Source organism: Tetrahymena thermophila (assembly GCF_000189635.1).
Source record: "Tetrahymena thermophila SB210 genomic scaffold scf_8254792, whole genome shotgun sequence".
Lineage (NCBI taxonomy): Eukaryota > Ciliophora > Oligohymenophorea > Hymenostomatida > Tetrahymenidae > Tetrahymena > Tetrahymena thermophila.
The window spans coordinates 1-13768 of NW_002476548.1; the positions used below are offsets into that span (position 1 = coordinate 1).

A 13768-nucleotide genomic window follows, 5' to 3' on the forward strand; every position below is an offset into this window, starting at 1 on the left:
TAAGAAATAAATAATAAAAGCAAAAGTTGAAAATAAAATGATGAGCTAAATTAACAAAGAAAAAAAGCACAATAAAAAGAAAAAGAGCTTTATTGTTTTTAATTAGTTTTTATAATTTAAAATATCACAATCCAAAACAAATAAACTGTTTTTACGAAAGTTTAAGTGTCAAATTTGAGAGATTAATGCAATTTGCTAAAGCAGAACCTAAGCCTGATGCACCCATTGCACCAATTATATTCCAACTTTTTAAATATTGAAGAAAAAAATATATCATTAAATAGTTAATTAGAAGGAAAAAATGAAGAAAAAATATGAAATAATAAGAAATAAATAATAAAAGCAAAAGTTGAAAATAAAATGATGAGCTAAATTAACAAAGAAAGAACAAAAAAAAGCAAGCACAATAAAAAGAAAAAGAAAAAAGAGCTTTATTGTTTTTAATTAGTTTTTATAATTTAAAATATCACAATCCAAAACAAATAAACTGTTTTTACGAAAGTTCAAGTGTCAAATTTGAGAGATTAATGCAATTTGCTAAAGCAGAACCTAAGCCTGATGCACCCATTGCACCAATTTTATTCCAACTTTTTAAATATTGAAGAAAAAATATATCATTAAATAGTTAATTAAAGGAAAAAATGAAGAAAAAATATGAAATAATAAGAAATAAATAATAAAAGCAAAAGTTGAAAATAAAATGATGAGCTAAATTAACAAAGAAAGAACAAAAAAAAGCAAGCACAATAAAAAAAAAAGAAAAAAGAGCTTTATTGTTTTTAATTAGTTTTTATAATTTAAAATATCACAATCCAAAACAAATAAACTGTTTTTACGAAAGTTTAAGTGTCAAATTTGAGAGATTAATGCAATTTGCTAAAGCAGAACCTAAGCCTGATGCACCCATTGCACCAATTTTATTCCAACTTTTTAAATATTGAAGAAAAAATATATCATTAAATAGTTAATTAAAGGAAAAAATGAAGAAAAAATATGAAATAATAAGAAATAAATAATAAAAGCAAAAGTTGAAAATAAAATGATGAGCTAAATTAACAAAGAAAGAACAAAAAAAAGCAAGCACAATAAAAAGAAAAAGAAAAAAGAGCTTTATTGTTTTTAATTAGTTTTTATAATTTAAAATATCACAATCCAAAACAAATAAACTGTTTTTACGAAAGTTCAAGTGTCAAATTTGAGAGATTAATGCAATTTGCTAAAGCAGAACCTAAGTCTGATGCACCTTCATCACCAATTTAATTTTCACTTTTTAAATATTGAAGAAAAAATATATCATTAAATAGTTAATTAAAGGAAAAAATGAAGAAAAAATATATCATACAAATTTACAAAAAGCGAGTTTTATATACCAGTTTTTGCATTTTATAAAATTAAAATTTTAAATATTTTTTATGAATTTTTTTCTATCCATCCTAGGTTTTCAAAATTCATTTTTTTCAAAAAAAAGATATGTTATGCTTTCTAAAAATTAGCTTTATTATATAAATTTATTAAGATATAAATTATATAGGTATTTCACTATAGTTAATTAGGAGGAAAAATTTATAAAAAATATGAAATAATAAGATTAATTAATAATTAATAAATTTAACAAAGAATGAAAAATTAAAAATCATAATATAAAGAAAAAGGAAAACAAATCAAATAAATTAAAAGAACTATAATATTTTAAATTAACTTTTATAATTAAAAATATTATAATTTAAAAAGAATAAATAGCTTTTATTAAGTGTAAGTAAGTTTTAATAGCAAAAAATGAAGAATATATATCAAATATTAAAAAATGAATAATAAATAATTAATTAAAAATTGAAACTAAATTAAGTTAAAATATAAAAAATTTTAGTTTTAATAAAATTCAATAAATAATGATAAAAATTAAATAAAAATTATTTATTTAAATATATAAAAAATATTAATAATAAAAAAAATAAAATTAATTAATAAAATTTACCTCAGATTAATATGGAGAACCTTATGAGATAAAAGTGAAGAGCTTTTAAACTTTTTTTATTAATAAATATTAATTTAAAGAATGTTAATAAAAAAATTAATAATTACTTCTTCTAAATTATTATATTTTTTAATCTATTATATCATTTATTTTTTTTCTCAAAAATATTGAATAGCAATTTATGAAATTTAATTAATTAATTAATTAATTTTATAATAAATGATTAAAAAGAACAAATAAATAAATATAATAATTAATTAATTAATTATCAAATATTAATTTATATATTTGGTTTTATGAAGAGATTTCACATAAAATTAATTTAATATTCACTATATAAACTTAATATCTGTATTTAAAACATATATTTAAAAATGTATATAGTAGGAATTACAGTTAGATAGTTATTTATTTAGTCTTATTTGAAAAAAACCTAATAGTTAATGTTCTTAAATATTATAAAAGTAATGTTTATAAGTAGATATTTCTCTTTTAGTTCTGTAATTTTAAGAATATTTATAATATCTCTAAGTTTTACAAGATGTCTTACAAAAATTTCATGGTTTGCATGCCACTTATTATGAAATATTTTTTTTATTTATTAAAAAATCTGATTTAAATACCGTAAATCCTCATAAATTCTCACCAGCATAAATTTTCACCATATTTTCTGAATATTTATAATATATTACTTAAATTTGTTAAAACAAACATGCGAGAAATTTAGATGGAAAAATTACAATCAATTTAAATAAGTGAGATCTGTCTTTTATTAGAATTTGAATGGAAATTAATAATAACTTTTTTTAGTTTAACTTTGATTTTTAAATTGTAATTCTTTTATAATTAATTAAGAGGAAAATAGCTAATAAAGATTTTTTGATACTTATTTTGAATTAAAAGATATTTCAAAGAAGAATACTAATTAACAACTAACTAAAAAGAAAAATTAATGATTTTATATTCGAAGTAGTATCAATTAAACAAAATTTGTTTATAAATAAATATTTTAGCGTAATTATTTTAATTATCTATTTAATCACTAAAAATATATATCAAATTTTTTAATTTATTTTTATGATTATTATTAAAAAGGTTATCAATTGTTTTATTTGATTTTTAGAAAATAATGACAAACCAATATTTTATTCTATGAATTTTTTATTAATCATAAAATATCAAAAGTTTTAATTTATTTAGACTTTTGTGAATTAAAAATAAACAAAAGTGAAGTTTTTTGTATAATAATTAATTAAAAAATAGAAACAATAAAAGAAAAGAAAGTGATAAAAATTAAATTAATTAAGAAATGAATTTTACCTTTATTTATCTTTTAATTTTGAATTTATTTTTGCTTTAAATAAAATGCAAAATTGTATAATTTTACAATAGAATTGGAGAAAACGAATGTGATGCTAAAATTATATTACAATTATAATAGCAAAATATTTCTTTTTCTTGCGAAGGAGATGAAATAATAATTTAAAATTAAGATTAAATTAACTTAGAATTAGAATTGAGAAACTAAAATATTTCTTCTTCTTTAACAATAAGAAATATTAAAGCTGTTGAGATAAATTATATAATTTTAGAAAATATATCAATTAAGTTACTGGAATATTTTATAAAATTTTACTAAGTTGAATATCTAAATATTCAAAATATTAACATATCTAATCATTCTGATAACAATTTTAGTAATTATCTAATTTAATCATAAGATATTAATTAGCTTATAATGGATTAAGTAACAATAAAGGATAATCATAGTCACTCTACACTTTCAATATTTTCTGAGAATCTAACAATTTCTTAAATTACTTTTGAAAACTCTGAAATGTGCTAACTTTATTTATAGGGAAATAATAAGTTAACAATAAGTAATATTGAGATATCACTAAATTAAAATTATTACGAGTCTTTAAAATGCAATTATGATTTAGTTTATAGTTCTAAATCTGAAATAATTGTTTAGAATATTAATATTTAGGCCTTTTAACATGCAATATTACCTATAGATAATGAAGTTAATCATTTTGCTCACTTTAAGATCATTGAAAGTTAGTTTGAAAATAAAAGAATAGAAATTGGTTTGATATCTTTTAAGTCCTCTTTTATTGGTTTTAATCAAATAGGTATTATATAATTAGGAAACTCAGATGTTTAAAAAGTAGATATTTTGATTAAATAAATAAATCATGAGTAAGTTAACAGCATAGGCTATCTACAACTATAAATTAATAATGTTTAAACATGTTAAATAAATTAATTAAATGTGGTAGGATTTGGAAATTCTTTTTCTATTAATGAAGAAATAAGTTTAATTAGATTTTTAAATGTAAATTTCTTTGTTATAAATGAATTGATAGCCATATAAAGTGGTGTTGAATTAAATGGATAGATTATACAAGGTTAGTATGGTTAATTTTTTGCATTAAACAGTATGCAAATAAAATCATAAAGCATATATTCTAGCTTGATAAACCTATTTAATATCTAAAATGTTACAATACAGAAATTAGACATAAGTAATGTATAATTTTAAGATTTTTTAATAAAAGCTAATCAAATTTAAGTTTTTCAGCTAGAAGAAGCTAAAATAGAAGGATGTTCGATAACTCAAACCTCTTTGTTTAAGCTATAAAATATAATTAAAAGTGTGCTTTAGAAAATTTAAATTAGTAAAGTGAATACATTTATCAAGTATTTAAACATAGCCATTTTCTATATTAATTTAGATACTAATCAAGCATAAAATAAAATATTTTTCTCATAAATAGAAGCAGATTTGTTATTTGAAAATAGCATATAATTTTTAATTATGAATGGATCGTAATTTAGCTTTGAAATGAGTGATTCCTAAATTGCTAATGGATCTTCTATAGATTTTGGTGGTTGCTTAGATTTCTTTATTTCTTAATATAGTAATTAAAACACAGATATAAAAATTTATAATTCTACCTTTAAGAAATGCAAAAGTTAATATCTAGGTGGAGCTATTTCAGGAATTCGAGATATTATTACATTAGAAAATGTTAATTTCATTGAGTGCAGTAGCTAAATAGGAGGCGCTATATACTCTATTCCTATTATAAAATTTACTTTATCTGATAAGTATTTTTCTTAAAACAAAGGTTATTTAGCTGCTAATAATTATAATTAAAAAAAAATATAATTAAATATGCTAGATATATTAGAATTTAATTAAAACAGCAACAATGATACTGATTTATTTTAAAAAACAGATGAGTATTTATATCCAGGATTGACTTATATTTTAAGACTCTATATTACTGTAGATGGTGAGGATTACTATACCTTCACTAATCAAAACAATTTTGGCAATCTTTATAAATATATATTTAAACCTTCAAATAACTTCATATCAAATACCCCACAGTAATTACTTTCTATAAACTTTCCATTCTTACTCTGGTATGCCTAAGATATCTCTTTTAATGGAAAATAAACAGCTTAATTTGAATCATTTAGCATTTAATTCGTAAGCAGTTTCTACTTAGATACAAATTAGTATAAAATATATAATGGCTGTAAAGAGTAAGGAATGGAAAAAATTTACTTAAATAATTAGAAAAATTTATAATTTATTTGTAAATACTGCCAGCAAATGAAGGTTAGCTATCATGGAGTATGTCAAAACTGTCCAACTGATTATTTCTTAAACTGTTATGGAAATTATTCTGAATTAAAATAATTTTATTGGAGATCCTTTTATTCAGTTAATCCAGATGATATATTTTATTGTTCCAATAACCCACAAAGTTGCTCAGGAGGTAATTTAAATAAATAATATTAAAATATTACTTTTAAAAATTTTTAGCATTGAATTGCAAAGATTACAAATTTAACTCTTAACTTTTAATATTAAAATTTCTTTACAAACGTATTTATAATTTTATTAAAAAGGCAGCGGAATAGGTAATTAGCTTTGTTATGAAGGTCATATTGGACCTTAGTGTTTGGATTGTGATATTAATGGAAGCTATTGGGGTGAAAGGTATTCTATGGTTGGATTCTTTTAATGTGTAAAGTGTAGTTCGATTACTTCTAATACAGCAAAAATATCAATACTAATTTTAATTTTAATTATCAGTCTTGTCTTTATCTTATTATCAACATTTAAAAGACTAAAAAATGAAATCTATGCTTTTTATCTAAATAAATTGGGTATCTTTTATATAGGCAAGACGTTGTAATAGAATTCTCTAACTTCAACTTACATCAAAATTTTACTATTTCATATTTAAGTGTTTATAATATCAAATTAATTTACAAGAGTGAATATAATTTCTACCTTCTTTCAATTTTAGTTCTTGTTTTATAATCCTTTAAGCTCTCCATTCTTCTCTTTAAATTGCTTGATCTCTTAGTATAAATCATAATAGATTAGTCTGGGATTTTCAGATCTTCTCCTCACATTTATGATTCCTATTTTAGTTTGCTCAGCTACAATTTTGGTTTCAATAATAGTCTTTTTTTTGAAAAAAAGATTATTTAGAAGAAGTCTATATGCATCTCTCCTCACCTTCATATATATTTTCATTATAGCCTTTTACTCTACTCTTTTAGAAAAAAGTATATCAAGTTTCTTTTGTCTAAATCTTGATAAAAATAAATCTTATTCGCTAATTGACCTTAGCTTAGAGTGCAGTAATTCTTCAGAGCTCAAAAAGATACAAATACTAAGTCTAGTCATACTAATTTTATGGTTAATAATTTTTCCTACTATTATTTTTTTGAAGCTTATTTAATCAAGAAACAGACTCAAAAAAGTAAAAGTCATGTTTACTTTTGGGTTTCTTTATAATGAATACAAAGATAAATTTTTCTATTGGGAAATGATTAGGCTTTTAGTAAAAAGTTTATTAGTTTTATTATCTGTCTCTTTGAAGGAATATCCTTAAGTAAGTCTTATAATGATATCCTTAATGCTATTTTCTTATTTTATAGCTCTTAAAAGTTATAATCCTTTGATTTCTTCATTTCTGAATAGCCTAGAAAAAATATCAATTGGTATTTCAATACTGTTACTACTGTCTTCGAATTTATACTTATAATAGGATTAAAGCCAAGAATCAGAAATTCAAAATTTTAGAACTGTGCTTTACATAACAGTTTAGATTATTAACCTTTTATTTTTCATTTTATGTGTCTGGCTAATTTTAACATCGTTTTTAGAAAAATAAATTTAAAAACTAAAAAAATATATCAAATGCAAGTGTGTTTAAAGAATTAGATCTACAGACAATATTAAAATTAATAAAAACATTAAAAAAATGATTTAGTGTGCTAAAAAAATTTAAATTAATTAACCAATAAATTCTTAATTATTCTTCGAAATGGAATGAAACTATTCTAGAAATATCAAGAAAAAATATTTTTTTATTAAAATAAACATATCTTTTTAATTCAATATTCTTATTATTATTATATATTTTTTATTTTCAAGTATACATTTATTTCAAATAATTATCTATTAGTCTATCTGAAATGATGGAGAGTACCATAAATTATCAAAAACTCTTTTCATATTATTAAAATTTAGATTAAAATTATCAGGATATAAAAAGTATTAAAAAGTAAAATTTGATTTTTAACTGAATCATAATATCTAATTAATTATGATAAATAAAAAAATGATAGAAATATAATTGATAATCATATTTAAGATTAAAATTTTTAAATTTTATATAAATAATTTATTTACTTACAAAAATATGAATGATATTAAAAATATAAAAACAATAATAAAATCTATCTAAATATAAAAAAACTTTTTCAAAATATAATATTATAAAATATTTAATATTCAATTATTCAAACATTCAATATTTATTCTTCATTTTTTCACCAGTTATTTATCAATAGAATTATTTTTTAAAGACAACTAATCTTTTTGATTTAAGACACTTGCTTATTACTTTGAATTTTTATGATAATTTCATGTGGCTAAGTATTTTATAATAATTTTGTGTAAATTTTAAATTAATATCAAATATAATAAAATTTTTAATTAAAAATTATTTCTTAAATTAATAAATAAATAAAATAACATTAGTGGGAAAAAAAATAAAAAAATAAATAAAATAAAAGCTATCAAATAAATTCAAAGAGATTTTTTGTTTTAATTAGTTTTTATAGTTTAAAATATCATAGTCCAAAACAAATAAACTGTTTACTCAAGGTAAAGTGTCAAATTTGAGAGATTAATGCAATGTGCTAAATCAGAACCTAAGCCTGATGCACCCATTGCACCAATTTAATTGCCACTTTTTAAATATTGAAGAAAAAAATATATCATTAAATAGTTAATTAGAATGAAAAAATATGAAATAATAAGATTAATTAATAATAAAAGCAAAAGCTGAAAATAAAATGATGAGTGAAATTAGCAAAGAAAGAACAAAATAAAAGCAAGCACAATAAAAAGAAAAAGAAAAAAGAGCTTTTTGTTTTTAATTAGTTTTTATAATTAAAAATATCACAATCTAAAAAAAATAAACTGCTTTTACAAAAGTTAAAGTGTCAAATTTGAGAGATTAATGCAATTTGCTAAACCAGAACCTAAGCCTGATGCACCCATTGCACCAATTAAATTGTCACTTTTTAAATATTGAAGAAAAAAATATATCATTAAATAGTTAATTAGAAGGAAAAATGAAGAAAAAATATGAAATAATAAGATTAATTAATTAACAATAAAAGCAAAAGCTGAAAATAAAATGATGAGTGAAATTAGCAAAGAAAGAACAAAATAAAAGCAAGCACAATAAAAAGAATAAGAAAAAGAGCTTTATTGTTTTTAATTAATTTTTATAATTAAAAATATCACAATCTAAAAAAAATAAACTGCTTTTACTAAAGTTAAAGTGTCAAATTTGAGAGATTAATGCAATTTGCTAAACCAGAACCTAAGCCTGATGCACCCGTTGCACCAATTTAATTGCCACTTTTTAAATATTGAAGAAAAAAATATTTCATTAAATAGTTAATTAGAAAGAAAAAATGAAGAAAAAATATGAAAGAATAAGATTAGTTAATTAATAATAAAAAAAAAGCTGAAAATAAAATTTTTATAATTAAAAATATGACAATGCAAAACAAACAAACTGTTTTTACCTAAGATCAAGTGTCAAATTTGAGAGATTAATGCACTTTGCTAAAGCAGAACTTAAGCCTGATGCGCCCATAGCACCAATTTAATTGTTACTTTTTAAATATTGAAGAAAAAATATATCATTAAATAGTTAATTAGAAAGAAAAAATGAAGAAAAAATATGAAAGAATAAGATTAGTTAATTAATAATAAAAGCAAAAGCTGAATATAAAATGATAAGTTAAATTAACAAAGAAAGAACAAAATAAAAGCAAGCACAATAAGCAGAAAAAGAAAAATGAGTTTTATTGTTTTTAATTAGTTTTTATAATTAAAAATATCACAATCTAAAAAAAATAAACTGCTTTTACTCAAGTTAAAGTGTCAAATTTGAGAGATTAATGCATTTTGCTAAACCAGAACCTAAGCCTGATGCACCTTTATCACCGATTAAATTGCCACTTTTTAAATATTGAAGAAAAAAATATATCATTAAATAGTTAATTAGAAGGAAAAAATGAAGAAAAAATATGGAATAATAAACTTTAGTGTTATAAATTAATTTTTGTAATTAAAGTATTACAATCAAAAACCAATAAACTGCTTTTATTAAATGTAAGTATTAATAGCAAAAATGAAAAAAAATATAAAATAATAAAAATGAATAATAAATAATTAAAAATTAAAATGAAAATTAAGTGAACATAGCTTAAAAATTAATAAATAATGATGATAATTTCTACAATAAAAATTATTTATTAAAAAAAATAAAAGTTAAATATAAAAAAAATATTAATAATAATAAAAATAATATTTTTAAATTAAATATACTTCAGATCAAGACAGAGAACCTAATGAGATAAAAGTGAAGAGTTTAAAAACTTTTTTTATTAAATTATTTAAATTTAAAGGATATTAATAAAAAAATTAATAATTACTTTTTCTAATTTATTGTAATATTTAATCTATTATATCATTTATCTTTTTTCAAAAGTATTGAATAGAAATTTATGGAATTTAATTAATTATAAATGGATAAAAAGAACAAATAAAATTTAATAATTAATTATCAAATATTAATTTTTAAATTTGGTCTTTTAAGATATCACAGAAAAATTAATTTAATATTCATTATTTAATCTTAATATTTGTATTTAAAACATATACTTAAAAATATAGTAGGAATGAGAGATGGCGAGTTATTTAGTCATATTTGAAAAAATTCTAGTAATTAATTAATTTTTTTAAATTTTATAAAAATAATGTTTATCAGTAGATTTTTCTGTTTTAGATTTGTAATTAATTATAGGAATATTTATAATATCTCTAATTATTCTCTAATCACATTAGTTTTTTTTTGCAAGCACATTTTATTTAGGTATATAGATTGCAGAGAAATAACAATCGGGGCTTTTTTAGATCAGTAGGCAGAAAAAACCTCTCTGCCTACTATTTTTTCGCCTTCTGAGTATTTCAGTCGGAGGGCTACTTTTTAAGACTTTTTAAAAAACAATTTTTAACAAATTTTTAATAAATTAGAAACTAATTCTGAAATTCCCTATTCGCCTATTGAATTACCTCTAACAATTTTTATGATATAACAAATTATAATTTTGAAAATAAAAATGTAAATTTTAAGCTTAAAAAACAACGAATTCGATCAATAGTTAAATATTAAAAAAAATAAATCAATAGAAATAAGTATATGAACAAAATATTTATAAAATTAACTTAAAAATTTAAAATTTTATTGTTTTCTAATTTTTAACTTTTTGATATAAATAAAACAAAAATATTAATTAACAATTTTTACTAGAGATGAAGTGTCAAATCTTAAAGTTTAGCACATTTTGATAAACTAGAACTTAAATCTTACATACCTTATTCACCAATTGAATTTCTCCTTTAATATATTTTAAGGTAATTTGAAAAAAAAGGACGTTGAAAATATTTTTAATTTAATAAAAGCTTAAATATAAATGAATAAATTTATTTATTAATTGAAATAAATAAAATAATACACAAAAAATATAGATTAGATTAACCATGTTTTCTTAATTTTTATTAAAATAATTAAATAAAATATTGAATTTTAACTAAAGATCAAGAATCAAAGTTTAGAGACAAGTGCATTTCACAAAACTTAAGCCTAAATCTGATACTCCCTGAGAACCAATATTATTGCAACTTTTATTAATATTTTAATCGTTTACATGAAGAAAATTTTAGAAATAAATAAATATTGATGAAAAAAAATATTTTGTAAAATAAATTTAAAATTGAAAAAATAAATAAATTAATAAGCTTAATAAATAATGAAAATTTTAAATATAATATTGCAAATAATAATAATGTTAAGTTTATTTTTACAATTTTGATTTTACTAAGAAATCACTGAAAAAAGTAAATAATATATTTTTACTAGAGGTTGAGTGTCAAATCTGTCAGGTTTAATAATTCATTTAAACTTTTACCTATGTCATGTGCACCCTATGATCCAATTAAATTACTTCTTTTTGTATATTTTAGAAAATTTATCAGTTTGGAGAATATGAAAAAATAAAATAAACAACAACAAAAAAATGTAAATAAAAGAAATAAAGATTATCAATAAAAATTAGTAATTAAAAATAGTGCTGAGAGAAATCAAAATTTTTAATTAGATAAATATTTTTTATTTATTGTTAAAATAAATTCTTTTTAATTTTGCAAATTCAAAAATTTAAGATTTTAAAAATATGAAAGCGAATCTAATTACAAAAATAAACCTAAATAAGCCAAAAATTTATTTTATTCTAGTGAGTTCGTATTCTTATTATCCTTTACATCCAATCTCTATTTCCTACTATTTTTAAATACACATTTAAATAGAAATAGTAAGATTTAATAACAAATGTTACACTAACTTTTTTTTGATTTCAAAGCAAATTTATAATGAATAAAATTTATTTGTTCTTTTTATCCACTCATAATTAATTAATTAATTAAGTTTCAATAGATTGCTATTCAATATGTTTGAAAAAAATAAATAAATGATATAATAGATTAAATATTACAAATTAGAAGAAGTAATTATTTATTTATTTTTTTATAAATGTATTATAAATTTATTTTTATGAATATAAATAGTTTTTAAACTCTTCACTTTAATCACATTAGGTTCTCCATATTGATCTGAAGTATTTTAATTTATAAATATTATTAATATCAATATTTTCTATATATTTAACTTTCAAATCATTTAAAATTTTACTTTTCAAATTGAAATTATCATCCTTATTCATATATTTTATATACAAATATTTTTTTATTTAGTTTAACTTAATTTTGTTATCCATTTTTTATTATTTGGTATTTTTATTCCAGTTTTCCTTCTAAAACTTAAAATTGATAAAAACAGTTTATTAGTTTTGGATTGTGATATTCTTATTTATTAAATTGAATTTAAAACAATAAAGCTCTTTAAATTTGTTTATTAGTTTTTATTTGATTTATTTTTATTGTTTTGTGTTTATTTTTATACTATCTTTCTTAATTTAACTCATTTTTTTATTTTCAACTTTTATTTTTATTATTTATTTATTAATTAATTTCTTATTATTTCATATTTTTTTCTTATAAATAAATTATTAATTATATATTTATTCTTCAATATTTAAAAAGTTAGAATTAAATTGATGCAATGGGTGCATCAGGCTTAGGTTTTGCTTTAGGAAATTGCACTAATCTCTCAAATTTGACACTTTATATTAAGTAAATTCAGTTTATTTGCTTTAGACAATGATATTTTACTAATAATGTTGTATTTAAAGCAATATACCTCTTTTAATTTTTATTAGCTTTTTATATGATTTACTTTTATTTTTCATTTTTATTGTATTTGTGTAAATCATTTTTTTATTTTCAATACTTGCTTTTATTATTTATTTATTAATTCATTTCTTATTATTTCATATTTTTTCCTTCTAAATAAATAACTAATTATTATATATTTATTCTTCAATATTTTAAAAGTTAGAATCAAATTGGTGATTAAGGGACATCAAGCTTAGTTTCCGGCTTAGAAAATTGCATTAATCTCTCAAATTTGACACTTGATCTTCGGTATATTCAGTTTATTTGTTTTGGATGGATTTCAATATTTTTACTTATAAAATTGAATTTAAAACAATATAGCTCATTTAATTTTTTTATAGCTTGTTATTTGATTTGATTTGCTTTTCTTTTTTATTGTACTTTGTTTATTTTTCTTTTATCATTCTTAATTTAACTCATTTTTTATTTTCAACATTTACTTTTATTATTTATAAATTTATTTCTTATTATTTCATATTATTTCTTCATTTTTTACTTCTAAAATCATAACTAATTAATTATAAATTTATTCTTCAATATTTTAAAAGTTATAATCAAATTGGTGATTAAGGTATATCAAACTTAGGTTCTGGCTTAGCAAATTGCACCAATCTCTCAAATTTGACACTTTATCTTATGTAAAAACAGTTTATTTGTTTTGGATTGTGTTATTTCTACTTATAAAATAGAATTCAAAACAATATATAGCTCTTTTAATTTCTTTATAGCTTGTTATTTAATTTGATTTGCTTTTCTTTTTTATTGGAGTTATGTTTATTTTTCTTCTATCTTTCTTAATTTAACTCATTTTTTTTATTTTC

The 13768-nt window shown here is 19.3% G+C and overlaps 7 protein-coding genes across 7 annotated transcripts in view; 2 read left to right on the plus strand and 5 right to left on the minus strand. All coding sequences in view use genetic code 6, as the record gives it.

The window, feature by feature from the left end:
• Positions 1-124: 124 nt before the first annotated feature.
• On the minus strand, positions 125-907 carry TTHERM_001470359 (hypothetical protein; the record flags this gene model as incomplete). Its single annotated transcript, XM_012795870.1, has 3 exons — positions 125-245; positions 498-587; positions 837-907. The coding sequence occupies 3 exons, from the start codon at positions 905-907 to the stop codon at positions 125-127; spliced, it is 282 nt and encodes a 93-aa protein (XP_012651324.1).
• Positions 908-4796: 3889 nt separating this feature from the next.
• TTHERM_01470360 (dual specificity phosphatase domain protein) lies at positions 4797-6134 on the plus strand (the record flags this gene model as incomplete). The annotated part of the gene is made up of 3 exons (XM_001008958.2): positions 4797-5769; positions 5903-6021; positions 6090-6134. The coding sequence occupies 3 exons, from the start codon at positions 4797-4799 to the stop codon at positions 6132-6134; spliced, it is 1137 nt and encodes a 378-aa protein (XP_001008958.2).
• A 162-nt stretch (positions 6135-6296) lies between these two features.
• TTHERM_01470370 (hypothetical protein) lies at positions 6297-6692 on the minus strand (the record flags this gene model as incomplete). The annotated part of the gene is made up of 1 exon (XM_001008959.1): positions 6297-6692. One exon carries the CDS (start codon positions 6690-6692, stop codon positions 6297-6299), a length of 396 nt encoding a protein of 131 aa, XP_001008959.1.
• A 142-nt stretch (positions 6693-6834) lies between these two features.
• On the plus strand, positions 6835-7490 carry TTHERM_001470373 (transmembrane protein, putative; the record flags this gene model as incomplete). The annotated part of the gene is made up of 2 exons (XM_012795871.1): positions 6835-6900; positions 6957-7490. The coding sequence occupies 2 exons, from the start codon at positions 6835-6837 to the stop codon at positions 7488-7490; spliced, it is 600 nt and encodes a 199-aa protein (XP_012651325.1).
• A 612-nt stretch (positions 7491-8102) lies between these two features.
• TTHERM_001470377 (oxalate/formate antiporter protein) lies at positions 8103-10069 on the minus strand (the record flags this gene model as incomplete). Its single annotated transcript, XM_012795872.1, has 7 exons — positions 8103-8265; positions 8509-8598; positions 8856-8945; positions 9116-9205; positions 9464-9553; positions 9924-9973; positions 10031-10069. 7 exons carry the CDS (start codon positions 10067-10069, stop codon positions 8103-8105), a joined length of 612 nt encoding a protein of 203 aa, XP_012651326.1.
• Positions 10070-10918: 849 nt separating this feature from the next.
• Positions 10919-11955, minus strand: TTHERM_001470381 (transmembrane protein, putative; the record flags this gene model as incomplete). Its single annotated transcript, XM_012795873.1, has 3 exons — positions 10919-11279; positions 11515-11604; positions 11663-11955. 3 exons carry the CDS (start codon positions 11953-11955, stop codon positions 10919-10921), a joined length of 744 nt encoding a protein of 247 aa, XP_012651327.1.
• Positions 11956-13639: 1684 nt separating this feature from the next.
• TTHERM_01470390 (hypothetical protein) overlaps positions 13640-13768 on the minus strand; it is a gene marked incomplete at both ends in the record, with an annotated part of 300 nt that continues 171 nt past the window's right edge. The window contains one exon of the mRNA XM_001008961.3: positions 13640-13768. This exon is cut by the window's right edge and continues 171 nt beyond it. Coding sequence (XP_001008961.3) covers positions 13640-13768 — 129 coding nt within the window.